This window comes from Setaria italica, chromosome II, assembly GCF_000263155.2.
Source record: "Setaria italica strain Yugu1 chromosome II, Setaria_italica_v2.0, whole genome shotgun sequence".
NCBI classification, from domain to species: Eukaryota; Viridiplantae; Streptophyta; class Magnoliopsida; order Poales; family Poaceae; genus Setaria; species Setaria italica.
In genome coordinates, this window is record NC_028451.1 from 4,906,206 (window position 1) to 4,929,509 (window position 23,304).

At 45.0% G+C, this 23,304-nt stretch overlaps 1 protein-coding gene across 1 annotated transcript; it reads left to right on the forward strand.

The window, feature by feature from the left end:
- Positions 1-11,553: 11,553 nt before the first annotated feature.
- Positions 11,554-23,265, forward strand: LOC101778313 (DNA (cytosine-5)-methyltransferase 1B). The gene is made up of 14 exons (XM_004955619.3): positions 11,554-11,707; positions 12,947-13,057; positions 14,158-14,197; positions 17,342-18,812; positions 18,978-20,460; positions 20,616-20,780; positions 20,865-21,060; positions 21,144-21,255; positions 21,329-21,476; positions 21,569-21,766; positions 21,865-22,143; positions 22,224-22,385; positions 22,480-22,698; positions 22,792-23,265. The coding sequence occupies exons 3-14, from the start codon at positions 14,164-14,166 to the stop codon at positions 22,951-22,953; spliced, it is 4,629 nt and encodes a 1,542-aa protein (XP_004955676.1). The 5' UTR covers positions 11,554-11,707; positions 12,947-13,057; positions 14,158-14,163; the 3' UTR covers positions 22,954-23,265.
- The last annotated feature ends 39 nt before the right edge of the window (positions 23,266-23,304 follow it).

The window sequence follows — 23,304 nt, forward strand, 5'->3', positions numbered from 1 at the left end:
TTTGTATCTAAATTGCCCACCACTAACATATTATAAAATATAATCTAGAGTAACCCCTTAAATTTGCATCTAAATTACTCAAATATCCGATTATTAAAAATAACATGAGGTGACCCTAAATTTGAATTTGAATCATCTTAATTAAAATACATCACCAAGGTACACCAATATATATGATTCTAAATTGTCTATTTCTTACATGATGTGTGTCACCATTATAAATATATACAGGAAGTGATGAGAATATATATTTGTATGTTCAAAATATAGATTACTAACTTTATAGAGTAATTACTAACTAAAGTGAAAAAACAAGGATTATAAATGTGAATGGAAACTTTATAGAGTAATTGCTAACTAAAGTGTACCACAATCGGATAAAGATAATAAGTATGTATCCATATAAGTATTCTATTAGAATATTTAATAAACTAGAGAGAGTTTAAGGTAAGAATTTTTATTGTTAGCTATGTGCTCTCATTTTTTTTAAATTGCAGACTCCATATCAATTCTCACGACACGCTAGCAAAAAAAGATAAACCCATTCGGGGATCAATCATGTATATTCTAATAATCATAGCTATAGGTGTATTATGTTTTAAAAAATTATACAACACTATCATCATAAAAATATTCTAAAGTAAACCTCTAAACCTATATCCAAATTATCCATCTCTACCATTACAAAAAATAATTCAAAGTAACTTCATAATTTTCATGGAATTATCCATACATGTTATTGCCCATGTCAGGAATAATATATTAATGTTTACTTGTTAACGTTGGGAGAAAAAACACCTAATTGTATTCCATTTCCAAAACACCTTGAGAAGAAAATGCACCTATAACTTACAGTGGCAAGATATGCTAGAAAGTTACTCCCTCCGTTTTAAGTTGTGGGTCGTTTTAACATTTCTAGATTCGTAATTTTTACTATGTATCTAAACATAGGTGTATATCTAGATGCATAATAAAATATTCGAATGTAGAAATGCCAAAACGACCTATAATTTGGAACGGAGGAAGTACTACGGAATTTTCACACTTTTTTCGTGTGGGCATGATGATGCATTTGTCTTATATTCCACAACTTAATTTTATACAGCACACTATACAAAAATGGAGCATGCTAGCGCCCCGACGTCCAGATGGAGTCAAATCCATCGGACGCTTCCGTGGCAGCATGTGATTGGTCACCCCGCGCTCTGCCCTCGCTCGTGTCGCACTGCCCGCGCCCCACGCACCCATGTCACGCCCATGCAGGGGACCATGCCACCCGACCCCACGCGGGGACCGCTCGAGCCCCCTCGCTTCCCACGCGCATGCACGCGGGCCTGCCTGCGCCCGCTCAACGGCGGCCCCGCAGCTACGGCAGGTGGGTCCCATTGCAACATATGCTGAAACACTTGAAACATACGCCTACAACATATGTCAGAAACACCTGCAACCAGATCCACTTTTGCAACATCCAGATAAAACACTTGCAACATACGTCAGAAACAGTTGAAACACTTGCAAAAATCACCCGAAACACTTGAAAAAATACTGCAAACATATGCAACATCCAGATAAACACTTGCAACATATATGCAAAACATGTGCAACATCCAGAATAACACAACTACATCATACGTATGAAAAAAAAATAGATGCAACATTTGGAGCCCCTTTTCATCAATGGACTCCTGACGTCTACGAAGGAGTGTGGTTCGTTCGGAGCTCCATTTAGTCCAATGTTGGTTATGGAACCAATTCCTATAATTATGGCGTTATCCGGAATGATTGGGCGTAAAGCGTCTGTAGGTGATTTCCATTTAGACTCTTGCAACATACGTGTATAGCCATTGCAACATAAGCAATATTTGGATCTACTTTTGCAACATCCATATAAAACACATGCAACATACTCCTGGAACATTTGAAACACTTGCAACATGCGCTTTCAGCAAAACCAGGCGTGCGGGCCGCCGCGGGGCACTGCACAGCGGGAGTCCCCGCGTGCACACTTGGCCGCCCCTGGTGCGGGGGAGCGGCGGCCGGCGCGGGTTGCCCCTGGCCGGGGGGGAGCGGCGGCCCGCGCCCGACGCCCTTCCCCGTTGCATGAGCAGGCGCCAAGCCCCTCCTTGGCAGTTGCATGGCAAGCGGTGGCGCGGCGCGGTGCAGCTTCCCCCATCCATGGGCTGCAGCAGAGAGAGTGTGTAGTAGTACAGGATAGGAGAGGCAGCGTTGAGATGAATGGATGACCAAAATAAAAGCAAGTAAGGGATAGCGTGCAGGGGATATTACTTCTCTGGAAGGAGCAGTAGGCGGTGGGCATCTCATGGATGAGACACAGCCACGTAGTGTCTGATATTTGATTGGTGCGTCCGGACGTCCGGCTCGTAGCATTACCGTACAAAAATTTGTTTGGGACGGGAGATTTAGGTTTGGCAATTTGGAAGAGACGTACCTTGATCTGGCCCGGTCGTGACCTTTGCCATCGGCCATCGCAGAGACGCAGCCACGCAAGTCGCTTAGTTTGGCAAGAGCGAGGTCGCAGGCTCGTTGATCGGTTGGAGCTTCTTGATTTCCCTCGCCAGGCCGTGGCGTCGTGCTCGCGTGTGGTCGCGCCCTAGCAGAGCATGCGGCGGCGCAGTAGACCAGACAGAAGATGAAGAGAACAGCAGCCGCCAGCAGAACACGGAAGCCGAAAGGGACAAACGGGGCGCGGCGAGACGTGTGGGCTTGTTGGGCCCAGAATCCTTCGGCCCACCCGAGAACAACAAGAAGGCCGACCGCCGACCTCACTAGCACGACGACGGTCAACGGTCCCACTGGAAGCGTTCCTGGTTTACCAGCAGCCTACACTTTCCATGGCTTGTCTATGAGCTTACCAGCAGCCTTTGTTTCTAAGCACTCATTTCTTGCTTTGCTTAAGCCGCCTCCCTGCAACAAAAAACCCAGTGCCCCTTTAATTTCTTTTCAACGTTACAAACAATTCACTGCTTCGATCCTCCTTCCATTTTTTTTTGTTGTTGTTGTCTTTCCTTTTGGACACCATTTGGATTGGGCTTGCAACCAAATGGGATGCATCTGAACAGTTTGCCAGCAGTGCGCGTGTTCATTTTCTCGCTGACTATGTAGTGCTCGGATATCACATTGTCATGCCGACCTCACTCTTTGGTGGTTAGTTTCGACGGAAGACTTCTCACTGGGGATCCCGCCTATGGTTGTGTTGTTTTGTGCTAAAATTATAATATGAACATGATTTGGAAAAAAACGAACTCGATGAATTTGTTCCTAGAAATACGTGGAAATACAACTCTCAAGCAGATCTGATCCCAGAAAAAAGCGAAAAGACAAGACCAGGACCATCTAGCGATCGAGATATTACGAGGAAATTGATTCTAAGGATGGGAATAGCACTGCTACTTGGATCCACAACTTGCGAATAATTAAGCAGGAACACGTAATGGAAACGGATGCGTGCACGCCATGGACAAATTAAATTGGAACTCAAATACTACTGGAACATTATGACTCCATGGAAGGTAGAACAGAGCCAAGCTGAAACACTGAATTCACCTGAATCGACCACACCAGACGGTACAGGTTGGACTCCAAGATACAAATACTAGATGGACTATAGCACAGTGGATTCATTCTGCTGCTGCTCCCTTGCAACGGTACAGGTTGTGCCGTTGCATGGAATTCAAAAACCGGAGGTGGAGGACTTGGTTGGACTCGACTAGCTGTGACGATCCACGACTCAGCTAGTACGACTCCGAGACGGATTCGTTTTCTATTTTGCCGGGAGGCCTACCTGCTGGTTACTGGTGCGACAGCAACGCTCGGATATCGTACGTGACAGGGTTTCGGTTTGGAAAGGGCCAGAATCGGATTCCGTTGCAAGCGCCAAGCAGAGTCGGATCAGGTCGACACGCGCGGATCAGGTCGGAGCAGTGTTATGGGACTAAGGACGTCGGAGGAGATCTGGGACGACTGGAAAGGCAGTTCATGCCGAAGAAGCGTGTGACGACCGATCGGGAGTTGCGCTGGCCGAAGATGGAGGAGGGGTCGGATCTTGCGGAGCACATCAGTGGTTTCAGGCAGAAGGTCGCGAATCGGGAACAAGCAAGCGGGTGTGACCGTTGATGATGATGAAAAGATAGGTGTCCTCCTGTGTTCACTGCCACCGTCCTATAATTCCGTGACCAGTGATTTGTCGCACAAGGATAGCATCACATTTGAGGATATCATTGTAGTATTATTGGCTTGGGAACAAAGCGGAGATCAATACAGTGGATGTAGGGAGTTAGAATATGCGAGGAGTGGAAGATAAGAACAAAGGTACAGATGATGCGTTTGTTGGTTAAAGGAGAGCAGGGGAGATAAGAAGAAACTGAGGCGCTATGGTTGTAAGAGATAGAATATGGTGAGGAAGGAGTGTTTAGGAAAGAATAAGGGGGGCAAGTGCTAACGTTGCAATTTATAAGAGTACAATTTAGAAGAGAAGTATTGCATCACCCTATTTTTTTTAAATAGCTTGTATGACACTTCTTTTGTTGATTCAACAGTTATTCAGTAACTACTGTGCTCAGAGCCAATCCCAAGCAAAGCAACAAACGTTGGTTGAATACTCAGAAAGATAGAAGAACATCTAAGTACATAGGATTTCCCCAATAAACACACAAGTACATTAATTTGGGTCCAAGCACGATCTACCGAATAGCAAGAACATCTAACGAGAAGGAATCAGGTTACTCATCGTCAGTGGCATCCGGAGCTACGGCCGCCGCGCGCCTTCACACAGAGAATGTTATCAGCTGTTGCGAACGCGCGGGTAGCACGGTGGTTGCGCCTCCCGTCCAGGAGCGCACCCACCCGAGTGATTCACTACGGGGACAGATCGGGTGTTGCATCAGGATTTATTTCTAAATTTAATTCTGCAGATTTTGGACGTATGTGTGAAATCATCGTGACGTGCTCGTCACCTACGAAGCGTTGTCTGACTTCGTTGATATCTGGAAGGATGTTGTATGTGTATAGTTTGTAGATCTAGAGCGAGGGCGCATAGGGGTGTGCGTGGGTGTTGTGCGCGTTTGTGTGTACGTTCAGATACTATAGTGTACCGTAGTTGTCCAGCTAAAAAAATGTTATCAGAGGAAAGAAAAAAAATAGAAAAAGTGATTATATGGGCTGGGCCCCGCTTGCTCTGCTACTGTGGTACACACAGAGGCACAGACCAGGCAGGCCACAAAAGAGTTTGTTCTTGTTTGTGCTACGGATTACGAGCTTAGTGGGCCGTCTTTTACTCCATCAACCTATCCTCTCACTGGATCATTTTCTTTCTTTTCTTCTCACGGGTGGCAACTTGCAACCTGCTTGCCCTGCCCGTGAATGACTGCGTGTTCATTTCCAGGCTTATGTTTGTGAGCGATGTGTTTAGCCTTTAGCGTTTTGCAGTTCAGTATTTCACTTCACAGAGTGAGGCTTCCCTGATGTGCATACAGAGATGCAGATCGTCTAGACTGGTTGACTGACTGACTCACGATGTAAGCCTGAGTTTACCTCGACTCCATTGCTGGCCATCACAGAGAATCCCAACCCCTTGCTGCGAGGGACCCCGTCTCTTGGCCACCCCGGGCAGAAAAGAGCGGGAGATGACCAAACCCGCGCGGCGCGAAATCGGAATCCATTCCGCTTTCGCGCCGCGCCATTATCAATTTATTATTATATAATTGTTGAGCGAAGAATTTGTTAACCGAAACCTCCACCACGCTTATCGAACAAACAAGTTGTCCTGTTTTATTAGCAAAGGATCATTATTGTTATTATTACTAATATTAGTAGTAGTACTACTCAGCAAACATGGTAAGATTAATGAGCCATTTGCTGAGCCTTGACATGAACCATGATCGTCGCCTAAGTTAAACATTGCAGGAGGCTGTCGGGTGGGCCCCAGCACCCTGTAACTAAGGTCCAACTGTCCCAATGTAATCTGGTGCTAACGCAATATCAGCGCTGGCGGAGCTACAGGCCAAAGAGGGCCATGGCGCCTCTCCTTGCCAATTGCAAAACTTATTAACCAGTTACAAATTGATGCTTATAAAAATTAAAAAATGATCACATTAAGCAACAGATTAGTACTAATAGCCCCCCTCTTATTTTGTGCTCCAGCTCCGCCACTCAATATCAGGAAGAACAGGTCTGGCGACATCTTTTCAATTCAAATAAATTTCAAAAATTTAACACAGTTGGCCCTCCTAACATGCAAAAAAATCAGTTTCTGGCTCCGCCCCTACGGGAAACCCTCGATCATTAAGGAACCATACCAGGGTGCTATAAAAATAACGAATAAATAAGAGAATCTCGCCTAAAAGATGTGGAATAATTTCGGGATATTGTGGATCCGCAATACTTGCAAAGCCCAAAAGACGACATGGAACGTGACGAGATTCTCTTCTCATCAACAAACAAAAAGATCTGTAAAAGATGGAAAATGATAATTAACCTGTGCTCAGGTGTTTCGATGTGCCTAAGCCCCGGATTTCTATGAGTCGAATTTCCTGCATGACGCGGACTGGGTTTGTTCCATTTGCACCGATGGTCGTCGTCTTGTAAAGGGTTTAGCGACATCGTCTGCTGACCTGGTGGAGATAGAATAAAGTTGGACAAGTGAAGGGCTTGATGCCACCAGAGCCTGAAAGCCCACGAGGGAGAGATGATGGGTCCCATACTCCCATAAATGCTATTGGCCACGTGTGAAACTATCGCTTTGCATGCACGCTATCGTTTATTCGTGGGGTGTTTGATATAGCACATGTCACATCGGATATTTGTACTAATTAGAAGTATTAAATACATGTTAATTATAAAAAAATTTGTATAGATGGACTCTAATTCGCGAGTTGAATCTATTAATTTGATAATGTGGTGCTACAGTAACCATTTGCCAATGATAAATTAATTATGCTTAATAGATTCGTCTTGCGAATTAAACTCCATCTGTGCAATTAGTTTTGTAATTAAGTGGATACACCCTACTAAAATTTAGCACCTGTCACATCAGATATTTGAATGCTAATTAGGAGTATTAGACATAAGCTAATTACAAAACTAATTGCATAGATGGAGTCTAATTCGCGAGTCGAATCTATTAAGCCTAATTAGTCCATGATTTGACAATATAGTGCTACAGTAACCATTTGCTAATGACGGATTAATTAGGCTTAATAGATTTGTCTTGCGAATTAGCACAGGGTTCTGCAATTAGTTTTATAATTAGCTCATGTTTAGTCCTCCTAATTAACATCCGAACATCCGATGTGACACTGCTAAAGTTTAGCACCCAATATCCAAACACCCCCTAATAGAAAAACTGAATCGCGATAACCGAAATGGAAACACTCAAATTGAACTTGATATGGATGTTACGACAAAGATGAAATTAAAGCGACAAACCCATCGCCAAAACGTTCACATCTCAATCTAGATACTACCAAACATCACTTAGGCTAATTCCAGTGAAAGTTTCATAGAGGTTTCATGCGCATTAAATACGGTGACATAACAGCATATGTGATGACATGGCATGATAATTATGAAGTGAGAGAGGGAAAAAGTTTCATCAGGATGAAAACCGTGTATGCACTATTTCCAAGACTATGAAACCTATTGAAACTTACATTGGGGGCTATAGAGTTTCATCTCATCTGACCATATCCAATCACATGTCTTGCAATTAATGATATGGCCAGCTTGCACTACTAGAAAACTGACCTTTCGTCCCTAGCTTTAGTACCGGTTGTTTTTGAACCCGGTACTAATGCTACCGGTTCCAAAGTTGGGAGCCTCCGGAGGTCCTCTAGTACTGGATGGTGGCTCCATCCACCCTCTAGTACTCCAACCGGTACTAGAGGATTTAGTACCGGTTGGAGGCTCACTAGAGCCTTCCCGCAATTTTTTTCTTTTTTTTCCTCTGTCCCGCCCGTGCTTATCTGCTTCATCACGCGCCCCGCAGCGCCCAAGTCCTTCTCCTCCACTGCTTCTCTCTTCTTTTCCTCCACTACCGCAAGCTAGCGCCCAAGTCTCATCCTTACCGGCCCTCTCCCTTCCACCGGAGCTCTCTGGCTCTCCCTCTCCCTCCCTCTGAGACTCCGCCCGCCCCTACCTCCCCTCCCCTCCCCTCCTCCGCTCGCCCCTCACCGGCGATCAGGAGCAGCGGCGGGTGAGGTGAGGCGGCGACGCGATGGCGGCAGGGCGGCGGGAGATGGTGAGGTGGCGGTCTGGTACGTCTCTCTCTCTGTGTGCCGGGGATGGCGGCGGGATGGCGGCAGCGGAGGCCGGGAGGAGGAGGAGGAGGAGGCGGGGGTGGAGGGGGCTGGTGTGGGGAGGAACGAACGAGGAGGGGGCCGAGGAGGAGGGTGCTAGGGAGCGGCGGCGCCGGATATTTGCGGGAAGCTGCGGCAGGGTGGAGGAGGCCGGGGAGGGGCAGATGAGGAGAGTGGCGCGGAGGCAGGGGACCGGCGGGGGAGGCGGGGGCAAAGGTGGAGCCAGTGGCCGGCGGTAGAGGGAGGAGGAGGGGGCGAAGGTGGAGCCGGTGGCCGGCGACGGGCGGAGGCGGCTGGGGCCGGCTAGGGTGGGGGGATTTTTCTTTTTCTTTTTTAATTTTTTAACACCCTCTGGTACCGATTATTCCGACCGGTACTATTGGGACCCCCTCTAGTACCGATTGTGAAGTACCGGTTGCACAACCGGTACTAGAGGGGGTTTGGGACCGATACTGGAGGCTATTTTTCCAGTAGTGTTATGAAATCGTGAAATGGAACTCTCCATTGAGGGGCAGTGTTTCATTTATCAACTCAAATATTTTTTGATGACATGTCATTCTCGAAAACTGGGAGATGAAAATCCCCACTAGGAATAGCCTTACTGAGTTTAGAAAAAAAATGGAAACATGTCCGACTCATTAATTAGTTCTCCAAGGTATATATTATATATTGCTAAGAGCAACTCCAAAAGTCTACAAAAAATCTCCCTCAAAACTATGTATTAGGGGTTCTACTAAAAATTTATTCTCTCAAAATCATATCATCCCACAACGGATTCTTAATAATAAACTCCCCAATACTTCAAAATTATCCATATCAGTACGTGGACCCACCAATAGACCTCTCTATTGGGCTCCAGCACCCTTCCCTCCTCCGACCATAAGAAGCCCAGGCAGCATGTTGGGGGAGCCGAGCCAGTGGTGAAGTGCATCATCAGCGAAGGGCATGGATCCAGCGGCTGTTGTAACGGATTCTTCGAGGAGGAGCTCAGATCCGGGCATCCGTCAAGGATGAGCACGCCGGGCAGATCTCGACCTGAGGAGTCACCGTAGTGTTGCACTCTTACCACAAACCCCACGAAATAAAACACGGCAACAAGAATCATCAACGGACCACAAGAGGAACATAGCCCACACCATTTGAATTTTTGAAAATTTGATAAACTTGGAAAAAAGTCAATTCAATCCCTCGCAGAGTTGGCAGAAACAAAATGAGGCACCAATTAATTAGTTCTTTAATCCATCAACTCCTACTCGGTTGTTTTTGACAGTTAGAGAGGGAGATGCCGATTCGTACCTCTTATACCAACAAATTTGGTCAAAAAATTAAGTGGAAAATGACTCTCACACTTATTCAATGTACGAAATAGACCGGGGAATGAGTTGCTCTCTCTCTCTCAGGAAAAGGAGTAAAATGCATGAGCGGCCAAGTGGGTGTTATCCGGATCACCGAACTCTAAAATGCAATTGAACTTCCTAAACTTGCTAACTGGTTCACCTGATGTCCAAATCCGATATGCACTGCACACGTAGCAGGCTGACAACGATGATGATGTGAACCTGGCACGAGGGTCCCACGTGTCAGCCTAATCTCTTTTCTCAAATGCTCTCATGACCCACATTTTCTAATTATTAAAGACAAAGGAAAAAAAATCTGTCACAGTATGAACCATGACACCGCGGCCATCTGCCCGAGCCGGCTCGCGACCCCGGCTGCCCGCACCCAACCTCGGCCAGCGCCGTCGCTCGCCCACACTGGCCGGCGCCGCCGTCCGCCTATGCCGGGCTACGGCCACGACCGTCGTCCGCTCTGGTCGAGTTGTGCCAGCCGTCGCCATCTGCCCGCGCTGGGCCACGGTCGCTGGAGAGGAAATCGAGCCAAAGACGCGTGAGCCCAGGTGCAACAATAGGATGGATTCGGCAGTGTAGGAGCCCATCGTCACCGGCGAGTGGTGCGGTGAGGGAACGGCGGCCGGCTCGGTAGGAGTGGCCCACGCGGGGGCGGACGGCGGTAGGCCGGGTAGGAGCTGCCCTGTGAAGTGGATGGCGGGCGGCCTGGTTGGAGCGGCCGGCCTGGCAGCAGTAGCTCCGCAGGGGTCGGCGGCAACCGTGACCTTGTGCGGCAAGGCCGCCACGGCCTTGCACGGCGGTGGCAGATGGTTGCCCCCGCAGCCGCCTGCGCACCTAGGCGCGAGCTCGAGCACTGGGAGCTCGGCTCGACCAGCACAAGATGAGGATGCCGGCTCCTTCGCACCTCCACGCCAGGCACCCCCCACCTCTCCAATCCGACCATCTTCGAGCCATGGCGCCATGCCCTGCATTTGAGCCGCCCTAGCTGAACCTCTCCCCATCCTAGTCGTGCATCGCTCCGGGCAGGCAAGCCCTTGCCACGGCTCGTTAGCTACATCGTCGTTGCACCTTGGGTTGGCCGCCGCCGCCCCATAGGTCTCACCGGAGATGTTTTTTGCGAGAGAAGGGAGAGACATGTGAGGCAGAGAGAAGGCAGGGAGAAGATGGTACACGTCAGCGCTACCCCACGTAGGTGGTTTAGGTCCTGTTTGATTGGGCTATGGGATGTAGAAAATCAGCTGTGAGAAAGCAGCTATGGAAAAAGCAAAATATCATTTGGTTAGAGCAGCTGTGAAACTGTAGGCTGTGTAAGAAATACTTGCAATCCTCTAAAGGCCTGAGGATCTGTTTATATGCAAATTGATCGTAACAAAATATGTTCATTGATTCGCATGTAAATGACTATTTTAGAAAGGAAATAAATAAATTTTTTATATTTTTCATCCATCAAAGTGATTGGTCCACGTAAATAGAACAATATCCATCAAAAGAGTTATACAATGATACTATCCCTAAAATAACTGTCCTCCTCTCGCACTAACTAAAACATCAGCTATCCTCGAATAGTATTCATGGCATCCTCGTTCTTCACATATCAGCAGAACCCAAGGCATCGATTAATTCCTTTCAAAAAAAAACTACCCGTCCTCCCGCCGCGTCTCTTTTGGCAACCAGAACGCAATGCCCCCCTGCCCGGCTGGCTCGGTGGTGGGTGGGCGGCCAGCGAGCGCGCCCGTGGGAACGGGAAAATTTTGGGATTTCGGGGCCGCGGCGCCCGTCTCCCGCCAAAAGCCTCCGCCCAGCCCAGCCTCTCCACGTGCTCCCCGCCTCGCCGCCGCGGCCACAGCCGAAACCGAGACCCCCCAAACCGGGGGGTGACCGGAGCGCGCTATAAATCCCACGCGCCCCGACGCTCCCCCGCTTCCGTTTCCCCCTTTCCGCCCGCCTGTCGCCTTGCTCCGCACCCCGCCGCCGCCGCCGCGCGCGCGACCCCCGCGCCGCGCCTCGCCTCGCTTCGGCCCCGCCGGCGAGGGCGCCGCTGCGTCGGTAAGTCCGCCGCCTCCCGCCTCCTCGGTTCGTCTCCCCGCGTGGTTGGTTGGGGGCTCCCAGCCGCGCGCTCCGGTGGCCGTCGCTGGGGTTGGGTTGGGGGTTTCGAGCGGTCTCGCCGGCGAGCCGCGCCGCCACCGCCGCCTCCGCCGCTCGGGTTCTCCGTCCGGGTGGGGGGTTTAGCCGTTTGGGTGGATTGGTTTCGGGATTTCCCCCATTTGGTGCTGCTGCTGCTCGAGCCATGGGGCGATTGGGAGGGGATTTGGGGGAATCGGCCTCTAGCGTTCCGTCAGAGCGATGCTTGGATGGTCCGCGTTCCTTAGCTTCGTCGTGGGGAGTTTCGTTCAGGGGCAAATTTCTCGTCGTGCCGGTGCGATTTAGCAGGAATTTCGTGCTGCGGGAGTGTAGGATTTCGTGCCTTGCTGGTTCGATTCGCGGGGGATTTTAGGATGTTGCTGGATTTGGGGCCGGATTATCGACCCGAATCGCGTCGTTTGCTCCGCTTTCCCCTTTCCGCTACAAGCTACTGTTACTTGTCGGAGCCTGGTTAATGCGCCTGTTGCCTCGGGAGTCGTGCGTGTCCCCACTTCGAGCATTTTTGCTCCGGATTCCTCCCGCTCCATCTCGCATTGCTGCTTCTGGTGTGAGTTCTGGAGGTTAATATTGGTGCTCCTGGGTGCCGGAGCTGCAGATTTAGGGTGTGCTTAAGTCTGAAGTTCACAGCCGCCACTAGCTATCTGTGTAGTCCTTACCCCGTTGTATTTCGGAAGCTCTTCGTTTAGGGGTTTAGGTCCTTTAGGAGATTGTTTGGAGAGATCTTTTGGGGTTGTTGAGTGGAGGTTTAGGGTTGAGTGGTTTGGGATTGCTGTAGCGTGCTTAATCTGCAGATTTGGGGTTGCTTCAGGTTCTTATGTCTTAATTCTGCAGAGTCCCCTGCTGCTACCACCAGGGTCTTTTATCTGCAATTCTGTACAGCACTTTCCCCTTTGTATTCAGTATATTCTCTGTCGAGGTTTAGGAGGTTGTTGCGCGAGATATTTTTGAGAAATGGTTGAGTGGAGGTTTAGGGGCCGTGATTTGGTGCTGAATTGATTAATCGTTAGCCCATCCCGTCTTCCTTGGTAATAGTGCCATGTCGCTTTCGCCTTGTTCGTCAGCTCCTAGTGGCCGGTTAAGTAGATATTTTCCCCATTTACTGGCGTACACCTTCTGATATTCTCTAATGTTACTGCGATGCAGGAGCAGCGGATCTGTGCGTGGGATTGCTGTCCTTCCCCAACAATCATCCGCCGCCCCAGTATCCCACCACTAATTGCCTGCAGCTGGTGATTTTGTTCTTCATTCTCCTCGGTATTTGCGCAAGCTCTCTCTATCTCTTCAAGCTGCTGACCTATATTTTTGTTGCTGTACGGTTTAGATGTGGTGAATTTAGATTTGCCAACAGTGACACTGTTTGAGTACTTTATTTGCTTTTATTATATCAATGTTTACAATGGAATACTCCATGTGTTACATGTCACTTTAGAAGTTGTCCCAAATTGTAGCAGTAAATGGAAGTTTAGTTACTTGTTTGTTTTTTGCGGCTGCTCATGCTTGTTGTTTGTGCTGCTGACTATTGGCTGTTGAGTAATATTTCCATATACAATAGATAACCTTGTTTTGTTGTAATTTTCCAGTTCCTTTGATTAGATTGATTTTTATCTTTACTTTTTTATTAGTCACTTGCCTACTTACCTTGGGCATGAGCTATACCAAATGGAGATACATTAGCTATATACTACTTTCATGCTCGTATCATGTCTATCTTGGCAGTATACCTATCGTTTTTTGTGGTTAATGCTGTTGAATTGCTTTCTATTTTTTGATTTTTCAAGATAATGGCTGTTAGTAAGTGATTATTCTTGTACTTCTACACAACTTAGGCTGCAGAGCAGCAGAGGATGACACGTGTCTGTTTCTTAGTGCATGCCCTTCTGTTAATATTGAGTGTCTCTTTTCATATCTTGAGAATGACTTGACAACAATCTTTATATGACCTGTTAAGCAGTAGGTGTGCTTAGTTTGATTCAGAGCATGATATATGCTACAAAAGGAAGTATTCTGCTATTGGTTGCTGTGACGTTTTAGCTTAAGCCTTTTGTGGAAAACTCCGTGATCAGATATGCTTCTTGATTCAATGAAAACTGCAGCTTGCATTGTATTCAGGTATTTGTCACCTTTTGTCTGATATGCTGCAAACAGAACCCCAACTCTTGACTCTGCCAGGTCAAATCATTTTACACCACATTTGTTTTCTAGTATAGAAGTATGGCCCCTTATCTTTATGCTTTTGATAACTTGTCTTGCTTATTTGGTCATTTCACATATTTCCTTAATATCTTAGCTGCTGGTGGGGTTCCTGCATTTATTTGCTAGTTCTTGACATGGCTGACTAAGTTTAAATTTTACAGGGAGACATGGTGAAAACTCCGCGATCTCCTGTTACCACAGGTCTCGTTCTTAATTACCTAGTTTACTTGTTTTGGACGGGTTCAATGTTTATACTATAAATGTTTAAGTGTATGGCATGATTTGGTTGCCACAATATTTTGAGGAATACGCTGTAATATGTATGGTTGAATTCTCAGTTGATTGCCCCTCTACTTTCATGGAGTCCAAAATGCACCCTTATTGCAAAACCCAGTATTTGTTGCGCCTGCTGTGCCAAAGTTTGAAAATCATTTTGATTTTCACCATCGTTGGAGCTGGCATTGGTTTTTGCATATGTAGTATTAGATTGGGCTTGATATAGCAAGGGATTTTCCTTACTTTTTTATCTCCCTGTTTTGCTTGCCTTATCTTACTTGACTAGATCTAGCAACCATGGCCATTCTAGCTGCAGCAGGAGGCAATGACAAGCTTTGGAGTGTGATTGTAGTAGTGGCAATGGCGAGCACAGCCATCATTGCTGGTGATGGAGCAACATGTACTAGCCACTAAGTAACAGTTGCCAGTTGGTGCATATGGTTGGTAGCATGGTGATTCTACCAAACCATTTACTAGATAATATTAGCTTCACTATTCACTGACCAGTGAACCAATGTAATACTTAAGTGGTTTATCATTGCACCTGCACAAGTATTGCGATGCATACATGCTCTTCGTGCAACAACCACATGGTAAGCCGCTTTATATACACTTAAGGAACCTTTCTAAGAAATCTTTCCTCAAAAGGATTTCTTTTATGCGACATCTTTTATACGACAAGAATTGACAAAAGCATGATATACCATATACTCTGTGGCACCTATTATCGAAGGGGAAAAAGAATTATTGGTAACTGAGGATTTTGAGATCTGAGCACTAGCTTTATGCCAAACCCTGCTACTGCACCTACAATCTCTTAAATGGAAACAATTATAATGCATAGCACAATGTAGGTAGCGGATTAAATTAGTCTCACATATAATGAGGAAATTTTCATTTAGATTACTCAAATCTGTTTTTCTTTTTAAAGGACTTTTATACTTGTATGGGAATTAGAATATTCAAGTTCAATTGTTGAGTAATTGAACTCTGAAAATAAATTCAGTTCTGATTTAACAAATTTAAAATTCTTCTTGCGAGAATCAACTTTGATATTAGATCAAGGCACACTGATAAATTTTGAATTCAATTTTTTTCTTTGGAGTTCTAAAGTTATCTGGGTTTAATTTCTGTTTGAAATCTAACAGTTTAGGACTACTTAACTATTTTTAGGTTGAATGCGTTATGAAAGTAATATAAATGTTTAACTTTCATTGTGCCACTGCTCACTGTTTTTTTTTTGCCAAAATATTTCCTGTTTATGTAGTACTTTCGAGGAAAAAATGGTTTTGTGGCACTGAAGAATAACAGTTAAGTTCTATACCAGTAAAAGAATCTGTCACTTTTAATACCATCAAAGTTTGCTTATTTTAAACATGTTTACCATTCCATCTCTCTGTTGGAACTGTTTTATTCTTCATGTTTTTTCTACCAATAGAATTATAAGTTCCCTTGATTGCCCTTGTATTCAACCATACAACCTGGCAGCACATACTGCCTCCTTCTCTTTCACTAGAGTTCAATCCTCTGCCGTGTTTTAATGAGCTTTGGCATCATTGATGTCATGAAATTTTGAGGCAGGCATCTACATCACCTAGAACCATGGCATTTCTTCTTTCCTATGATTCCAAGATTCTTCTCCGCCTTGATTTCCTGCCTTGCCATTCTTTATTGCTTTCTCATATCTCACTAAATCCCTTAAAACAAAATTATATACCTGTTGTTGCACTTTTGTGCTCCACACACGTGAATGCTAAAAATCAATTTCTGTGAGCATCTTCTTTCCTATCAGACAGCGTGTGATGCATGGTGACCACTCAAGATTGCTGAACCAGCCATCCCTGTCTTGTGTTCTATCTGCACCTCGCACTTCTGGTGTTTGTCATGTACTCATCAGAATATATAAAAAAATTAGGACAAATGCCAATGACATGCAAGGTAAATGGTGTCTATGCAGAGTTGATGTTCCTTCCCAAGGTGTGTTGGAATTTTTGGTTCATGTTCTAGCTAGTTGGAAATGCTGCCATCCTTGCCCCCTACTACAGTCTGCCCCTAAGATCTTGCCCATACTCGGCCCGCCTAACGGCCCATATGCGGCGAAGGTAAATAACAACTGTTGGGCTTCGCTGAGTCAGAAACCCTGCAACTGTATCAGATTCCAAGTGGTATTTGCCTTGTCCTCCCACCCCCCACCCCCACCCCCACAAAAAAAGCCAAATTGGACGCCTGCACTCGTGCCAGACACCAACAACTGCACCTGTATCCGTGTAGCGCTGGTGACAACTTGGCTGTAAAGTACTTGAGAAACATGTGCACATTTACCACCCTTAATTGTAGTGCCAGCTAATGTAGAATCTTCCTCTAGGTAAATAATAGGTATTGACAGGTCATTTTTTGTTTCCGAATTTCACACGAACTATTGGGGTTGATATTATAGTTGTTATAAACACAGGTGTACGGTGAGTTTGTTAACTAAGATGCAAACCATTTGTTGCAATAAATGTTTCTTTTCTTGAAGGGTAGATTGAACATGTAGGCCTTGTGTGGCACCACTGATTTTTACAATAGTACATATACATATTTTTTCTAGTTTTGGATTGTCTGAATATCAACTGTCTACGTTTTAGAATATGGCCTCCTGATGTAATAGCATGGCTCATGTTTTTTTATATTGGATAAAGGAAGTGCTATTTGCAGCTGCATTTTTGCACTACTAATTACATATTGGAAGAAATCAAGAAGTTTTATATATTTGTAGTTGAACAGTCTTTGGTCTTAAATATTTTCTTTGTTGCTGCACTTTTATTTTCTACAGCCTATATTTCTAATTATTGCTAGCAAACATTAATAACTGTTTGATGTTTGGTGAGCATTTATTCTGTTTCTTAAATCTAGTCAGTTACCCAAACCTTCCTTTTTTTTTGGTTGAATTTGTGTTTGTCTCCGTGCTGCATCTGTGTCCTGAGTCCTGTATCTTGCATTCTTTATTCTTCTCAATTTGTTTAGTATTCTTATTATAACTTTTGTTCCCTATGTAGTTGATTGATATGTGGAAAAATTAATTTTCAGGAACAAGAAGGTGCAGAGCAAAGCCACAAATGAAGGAAGAGGAATCCATTGAAAACAGCAAACTGGAGAATGGATCTCAGGATGCAGCAAAAGAGGTGCATCATGGAGTTGAAAATGGTGATGGGCATGTTACCCGCAAGAGACCAAGGAGAGCAGCAGCATGTTCTGATTTCAAAGAGAAATCCATACGCTTGTCTGAGAAAACATCTGTTGTCAAGGTCAAGAAGAATCGGATGGAGGAGGAAGAAATAGATGCTGTCAATCTGACAAAACTTGGACCGGAAAATCCACCACCTTGCCGAAAGTTGATTGATTTCATCTTGCATGATGCAGAAGGGAACCCACAACCCTTTGAAATGTCAGAAATTGATGACTTTTTCATAACAGCTCTTATAATGCCCATGGATGATGATCTAGAAAAAGAGCGTGAAAGAGGAGTACGCTGTGAAGGATTTGGGCGAATTGAGGACTGGAATATTTCTGGTTATGATGAAGGTACAGCTGTAGTCTGGGTGTCAACAGATGTTGCTGACTATGAATGTGTGAAACCTGCAAGCAATTACAAATCTTACTTTGACCACTTCTATGAAAAGGCTCAGGTGTGTGTTGAAGTTTTCAAAAAGCTTACAAGATCAGTTGGTGGGAATCCTGACCAGGGTCTGGATGAATTACTTGCCAGTGTTGTTCGTTCAATTAATGCCATGAAAGGATATAGTGGAACCATGAGCAAAGATTTGGTGATCTCCATTGGGGAATTTGTATACAATCAACTTGTTGGATTGGATCAGACATCAGGGAATGATGATGAAAAGTTTGCTACCCTGCCAGTTCTTATTGCTCTTAGAGATCAGTGCAAATCTAGGGTGGACTTGACCAAGATGCCATCTAACATCTCCAATGCAAGTCTGAAAATTAAGGACACGGAGTGTGAAGAGATACCAGAAGATGATGATGCAAAATTAGCTAGGTTACTGCAACAAGAAGAAGAATGGAAAATGATGAAGAAACAGAGGGGTAGACGAGGAACACCATCACAGAAAAATGTCTACATCAAAATTAGTGAAGCTGAGATTGCCAATGACTATCCTCTTCCTGCATATTACAAACCGGCTAACCAAGAAATGGATGAATACATATTTGATGGTGATGACAGCATATTTTCTGATGATGTGCCAGTGAGGATACTCAATAACTGGGCTCTGTACAATGCAGATTCCAGGCTTATATCTTTGGAATTAATCCCTATGAAATCAGGAGCAGAAAATGATGTAGTTATATTTGGGTCTGGTTTCATGAGAGATGATGATGGCAGTTGCTGTTCCACAGCTGAGTCTGTGAAATCGTCTTCTTCCTCCAGCAAAGCTGACCAATCGGACGCTGGAGTCCCTATTTATTTAAGCCCAATCAAAGAATGGCTTATAGAATTTGGTGGCTCAATGATCTGTATAACCATTCGGACTGATGTGGCCTGGTAAGTACCTCAGCCATTTTCTTTCAGCACACTGCTTCATTATGCAATCATTAACTGTGTATTCTCAGCGGTTGTGTCACTGAATCCTATTGTACCATTTGGGCATAGCTTTAGTTCCTTTTTTCAATTATACCCCATTAAAACTTATATTTGGTTTGGTTGCAGGTACAAGCTACGCCAACCGACTAAGCAATATGCTCCATGGTGTGAGCCTGTATTGAAAACAGCAAGGCTTGCTGTTAGCATCATCACCCTGTTAAAAGAACAAAGTCGTGCTTCAAAGCTTTCTTTTGCTGATGTCATAAAAAAAGTAGCTGAATTTGACAAAGGGAACCCTGCATTTATATCGTCAAATGTTGCGCTAGTTGAGAGGTATATTGTGGTGCATGGACAGATTATTCTCCAGCAGTTTGCAGATTTTCCAGATGAGACTATTCGTCGCAGTGCATTTGTCAGTGGCCTTTTATTGAAGATGGAACAGAGGCAGCACACAAAGTTAGTTATGAAGAAAAAAACTCAAGTAATGAGGGGAGAAAATCTGAACCCAAGTGCAGCAATGGGCCCAGCATCAAGAAGAAAAGTGATGCGTGCAACAACAACCAGGTTGATCAACAGGATCTGGAGTGATTACTATGCACATCATTTCCCTGAAGATTCCAAGGAGGGAGATGGAAATGAAACAAAAGAAATTGATGACGAACAAGAAGAAAATGAAGACGAGGATGCTGAAGATGAGGGACAGGTTGAAGAGGAAAATATCTCAAAGACTCCACCATCCACACGGTCCCGGAAGTTGCTGTCACAAACTTGTAAAGAAATTAGATGGGAAGGTGAAACATCTGGGAAAACATCGTCTGGAGAAACTCTATACAAATGTGCTTATGTTCGAGAACTCAAAATAGCTGTTGGAGGCACAGTGGCACTAGAAGATGATTCAGGAGAAACAGTCATGTGTTTTGTTGAGTATATGTTTCAAAAAATTGGTGGTGCAAAAATGGTTCATGGAAGGATGCTGCAAAAAGGTTCACAGACGATTCTTGGCAATGCCGCAAATGAGAGGGAGGTTTTCTTAACTAATGATTGTTTAGAATTCAAATTAGATGACATCAAGGAATTGGTTAATGTTGATATCCAATCAAGACCTTGGGGTCACAAGTATAGAAAAGAGAATTCTGAAGCTGAAAAAGTTGAGCAGGCCAAAGCAGAAGAGAGGAAGAGAAAGGGCCTGCCAATGCAGTATTTCTGCAAAAGCTTATACTGGCCCGAGAAGGGTGCATTCTTTGCCCTTCCCTGTGATAAAATGGGTCTTGGTAGTGGTGTATGTAGCTCTTGTGATCACATAGAGGCAGATTCTGATGAATTGAAAGTACTCTCAAAGACCAGCTTCATCTACAGAAAGATTACATATAATGTCAATGACTTTTTATACGTAAGACCTGATTTTTTCTCTCAAGATGAGGATCGTGCAACCTTCAAGGCTGGCAGAAATGTGGGCCTAAAGCCTTATGCAGTTTGCCATCTATTGGCCATACCTGAAGGAGCTGGTTCTAAAAAATTCAATCCAGCATCAACAAAAATCAGCGCTAGAAGATTTTACAGACCAGATGACATTTCGTCAGCCAAAGCTTATGCATCTGACATCAGAGAGGTTTGCTTCCTTTTCTATTTCTTGTATGTTTTGATTTTCGTAACAATAACATCATTGTTACTCTATATCCTCAAACATGTGTGCGCAAATCCTAGAGTTCTGAGAAAGGTCACTTTTGTATTCTTTCTTGTTAACCTTTTGTTTACTCGATTCAGGTCTACTACAGTGAAGATATATTTGATGTGCCTTTGGATATGATAGAGGGAAAATGTGAGGTTAGAAAGAAGAATGATCTCCCAAGTTCAGACCTTCCAGTACTGTTTGAACATGTATTTTTCTGTGAACTTATATATGACCGTGCCACTGGAGCTCTCAAGCAGGTTAGTTGCATTGAAGTTGACGTTCTGATTTAGTAAATGGTAGTTTTGACAGTTAACTGAATGTGTGTTGCATATCTGGAGCAGTTGCCTCCAAATGTTAGGTTCATGTCCATGGTGCAAAAGACAACTGGTGCTTTGAAAAAGAACAAAGGAAAACAGATCTGTGAGACTGATCATGTAGATTCAGGTAAATGGGTTGATGTGCCGAAAGAGAACCGTCTAGCAACTCTTGACATTTTTGCTGGCTGTGGAGGTTTATCAGAAGGGCTGCAGCAAGCTGGTATGTATTGTTACCACTAATGCTGTTCAACATGAACATGATGACCTTCAAACAAATCTTTTCCTCATTGTTCAATGCTGTAGGTGTATCTTTTACAAAATGGTCAATTGAATATGAGGAGCCTGCTGGTGAAGCGTTTAGCAAGAATCACCCAGAGGCTGTAGTGTTTGTAGATAACTGCAATGTGATTCTAAAGTAAGTGCAAATTGTTTGATGCCATTATTATAATTTTGTTGTTGGACCTGACCAATACTTTGTGCTCATGCAGGGCAATTATGGATAAATGTGGGGATACTGATGATTGCATTTCAACTTCTGAAGCTGCTGAACAAGCAGCGAAACTTCCTGAAGAGAACATTAGTAACCTCCCCGTACCTGGTGAAGTAGAATTCATAAATGGTGGTCCTCCGTGTCAGGTTTGTTATTATCTACACCTAGGCCAGAACATCATCAATCACCTCTTCAGTTTTGCTGATCAGTTACTTGAATTGTTTATCCTTCTTGTCAGGGATTTTCTGGGATGAATAGATTCAACCAGAGCCCATGGAGTAAAGTTCAGTGCGAGATGATTCTAGCATTCCTCTCATTTGCAGAGTATTTCCGACCCAGATTCTTTCTTTTAGAAAATGTTCGGAACTTTGTTTCGTTCAACAAAGGGCAGACCTTCCGACTAGCAGTAGCATCTCTTCTGGAGATGGGATACCAGGTATTTATTCTGTTCATTCATTATCTACTAAGACCTATAGCATACTTTTCTTTGTGGCGATTGGAATCTGTACTCAGAAATCGTTTGCCAATGGTCAGGTCCGGTTTGGAATTCTAGAAGCAGGGGCTTTTGGTGTTGCTCAATCTAGGAAAAGAGCATTCATTTGGGCTGCTGCACCTGGAGAGACTCTTCCTGATTGGCCAGAGCCAATGCATGTGTTTGCTAGCCCTGAGCTGAAGATAACGCTGCCTGATGGCCAATACTATGCAGCTGCCAGAAGCACTGCTGGTGGAGCACCTTTCCGAGCAATAACTGTTAGAGATACAATCGGGGATCTGCCTAAAGTGGAAAATGGTGCCAGCAAACTCACACTTGAGGTAACTGCTGCTCCAACCCACCCATTTTCTTTTCTTTCTATGAGTTGTATGCTAAATGAGCTCCCTGTTATCTTGTGCAGTATGGAGGTGAGCCTGTGTCTTGGTTCCAGAAGAAGATTAGAGGCAACATGATGGCACTGAATGATCACATAGCCAAGGAGATGAATGAGCTGAACCTCATAAGGTGCCAGCACATTCCGAAACGACCAGGTTGTGACTGGCATGACCTGCCTGATGAGAAGGTAATGATCTAAACTCTCTTGTTGCATCTTTGTTTCTGTTGCTGTACGCCTTCCTGCTGTCCATGGAATACTAACTCTCTTGCTATGCTCACAGGTGAAACTGTCCAACGGCCAGATGGCGGACCTGATACCTTGGTGCCTGCCCAACACTGCCAAGAGGCACAATCAGTGGAAGGGTCTGTACGGGAGGCTGGACTGGGAGGGCAACTTCCCCACATCTGTCACAGATCCCCAGCCAATGGGCAAGGTCGGCATGTGTTTCCACCCTGAACAGGACAGGATCATCACGGTCCGCGAATGCGCTCGTTCTCAGGTAAGCTGATGTCCATTGATCTCCATTTGCAAAGAAATGGCAATGATGCTTAGAATTATCTCGGTTTAACACGATCGAATCTTGGTTGTGCAGGGCTTCCCTGACAGCTATGAGTTCGCGGGCAACATCCAGAGCAAGCACAGGCAGATTGGCAACGCGGTGCCCCCGCCACTCGCCTATGCGCTCGGGAGGAAGCTCAAGGAAGCCGTCGACGCCAAGCGTCAGGAGGCTGGCGTGGCTGCGCCTGCACCATGAGATTAGTATTCATCCGGTGACCTGTGAAGCTAAGCGCTGAGGTCGTCCTATTCTACCTTAGGAACAGCAAAGAACAAAGTAGTGTGTAGTGTCTACCGTAGTAACTATGCGAGTTGGTTGCGCTTTTATTCTAGTCGTGTGAACCCCCTAAGTGTATATGCTAGAGAAGTATTGATTGCCACCCTGATTCAGGGTAGAGGTATTTATATAGAACTTCAGAATTTAGTGTCTTATCTTGGTTTCCGTGCTCATGAGCACCATGCCTTTCTTATCTTAAAGCAAGGCTGCAATGTCAAGGGTCAATTTGTTTGTTGTGCTGTGTTGCAATGTGAAATTTATTCAGTTAGAAAT

What these genes read in the sequence shown, in the direction of transcription:
- LOC101778313 (XM_004955619.3), top strand. Translation starts at nt 14,164, where the DNA reads ATGGTGAAAACTCCGCGATCTCCTGTTACCACAG. An exon ending in ATTCGGACTGATGTGGCCTG is followed by an intron (nt 18,813 to 18,977) that starts GTAAGTACCTCA and finishes GTTTGGTTGCAG; the next exon opens with GTACAAGCTACGCCAACCGA. An exon ending in AGAAGGGCTGCAGCAAGCTG is followed by an intron (nt 21,061 to 21,143) that starts GTATGTATTGTT and finishes TCAATGCTGTAG; the next exon opens with GTGTATCTTTTACAAAATGG.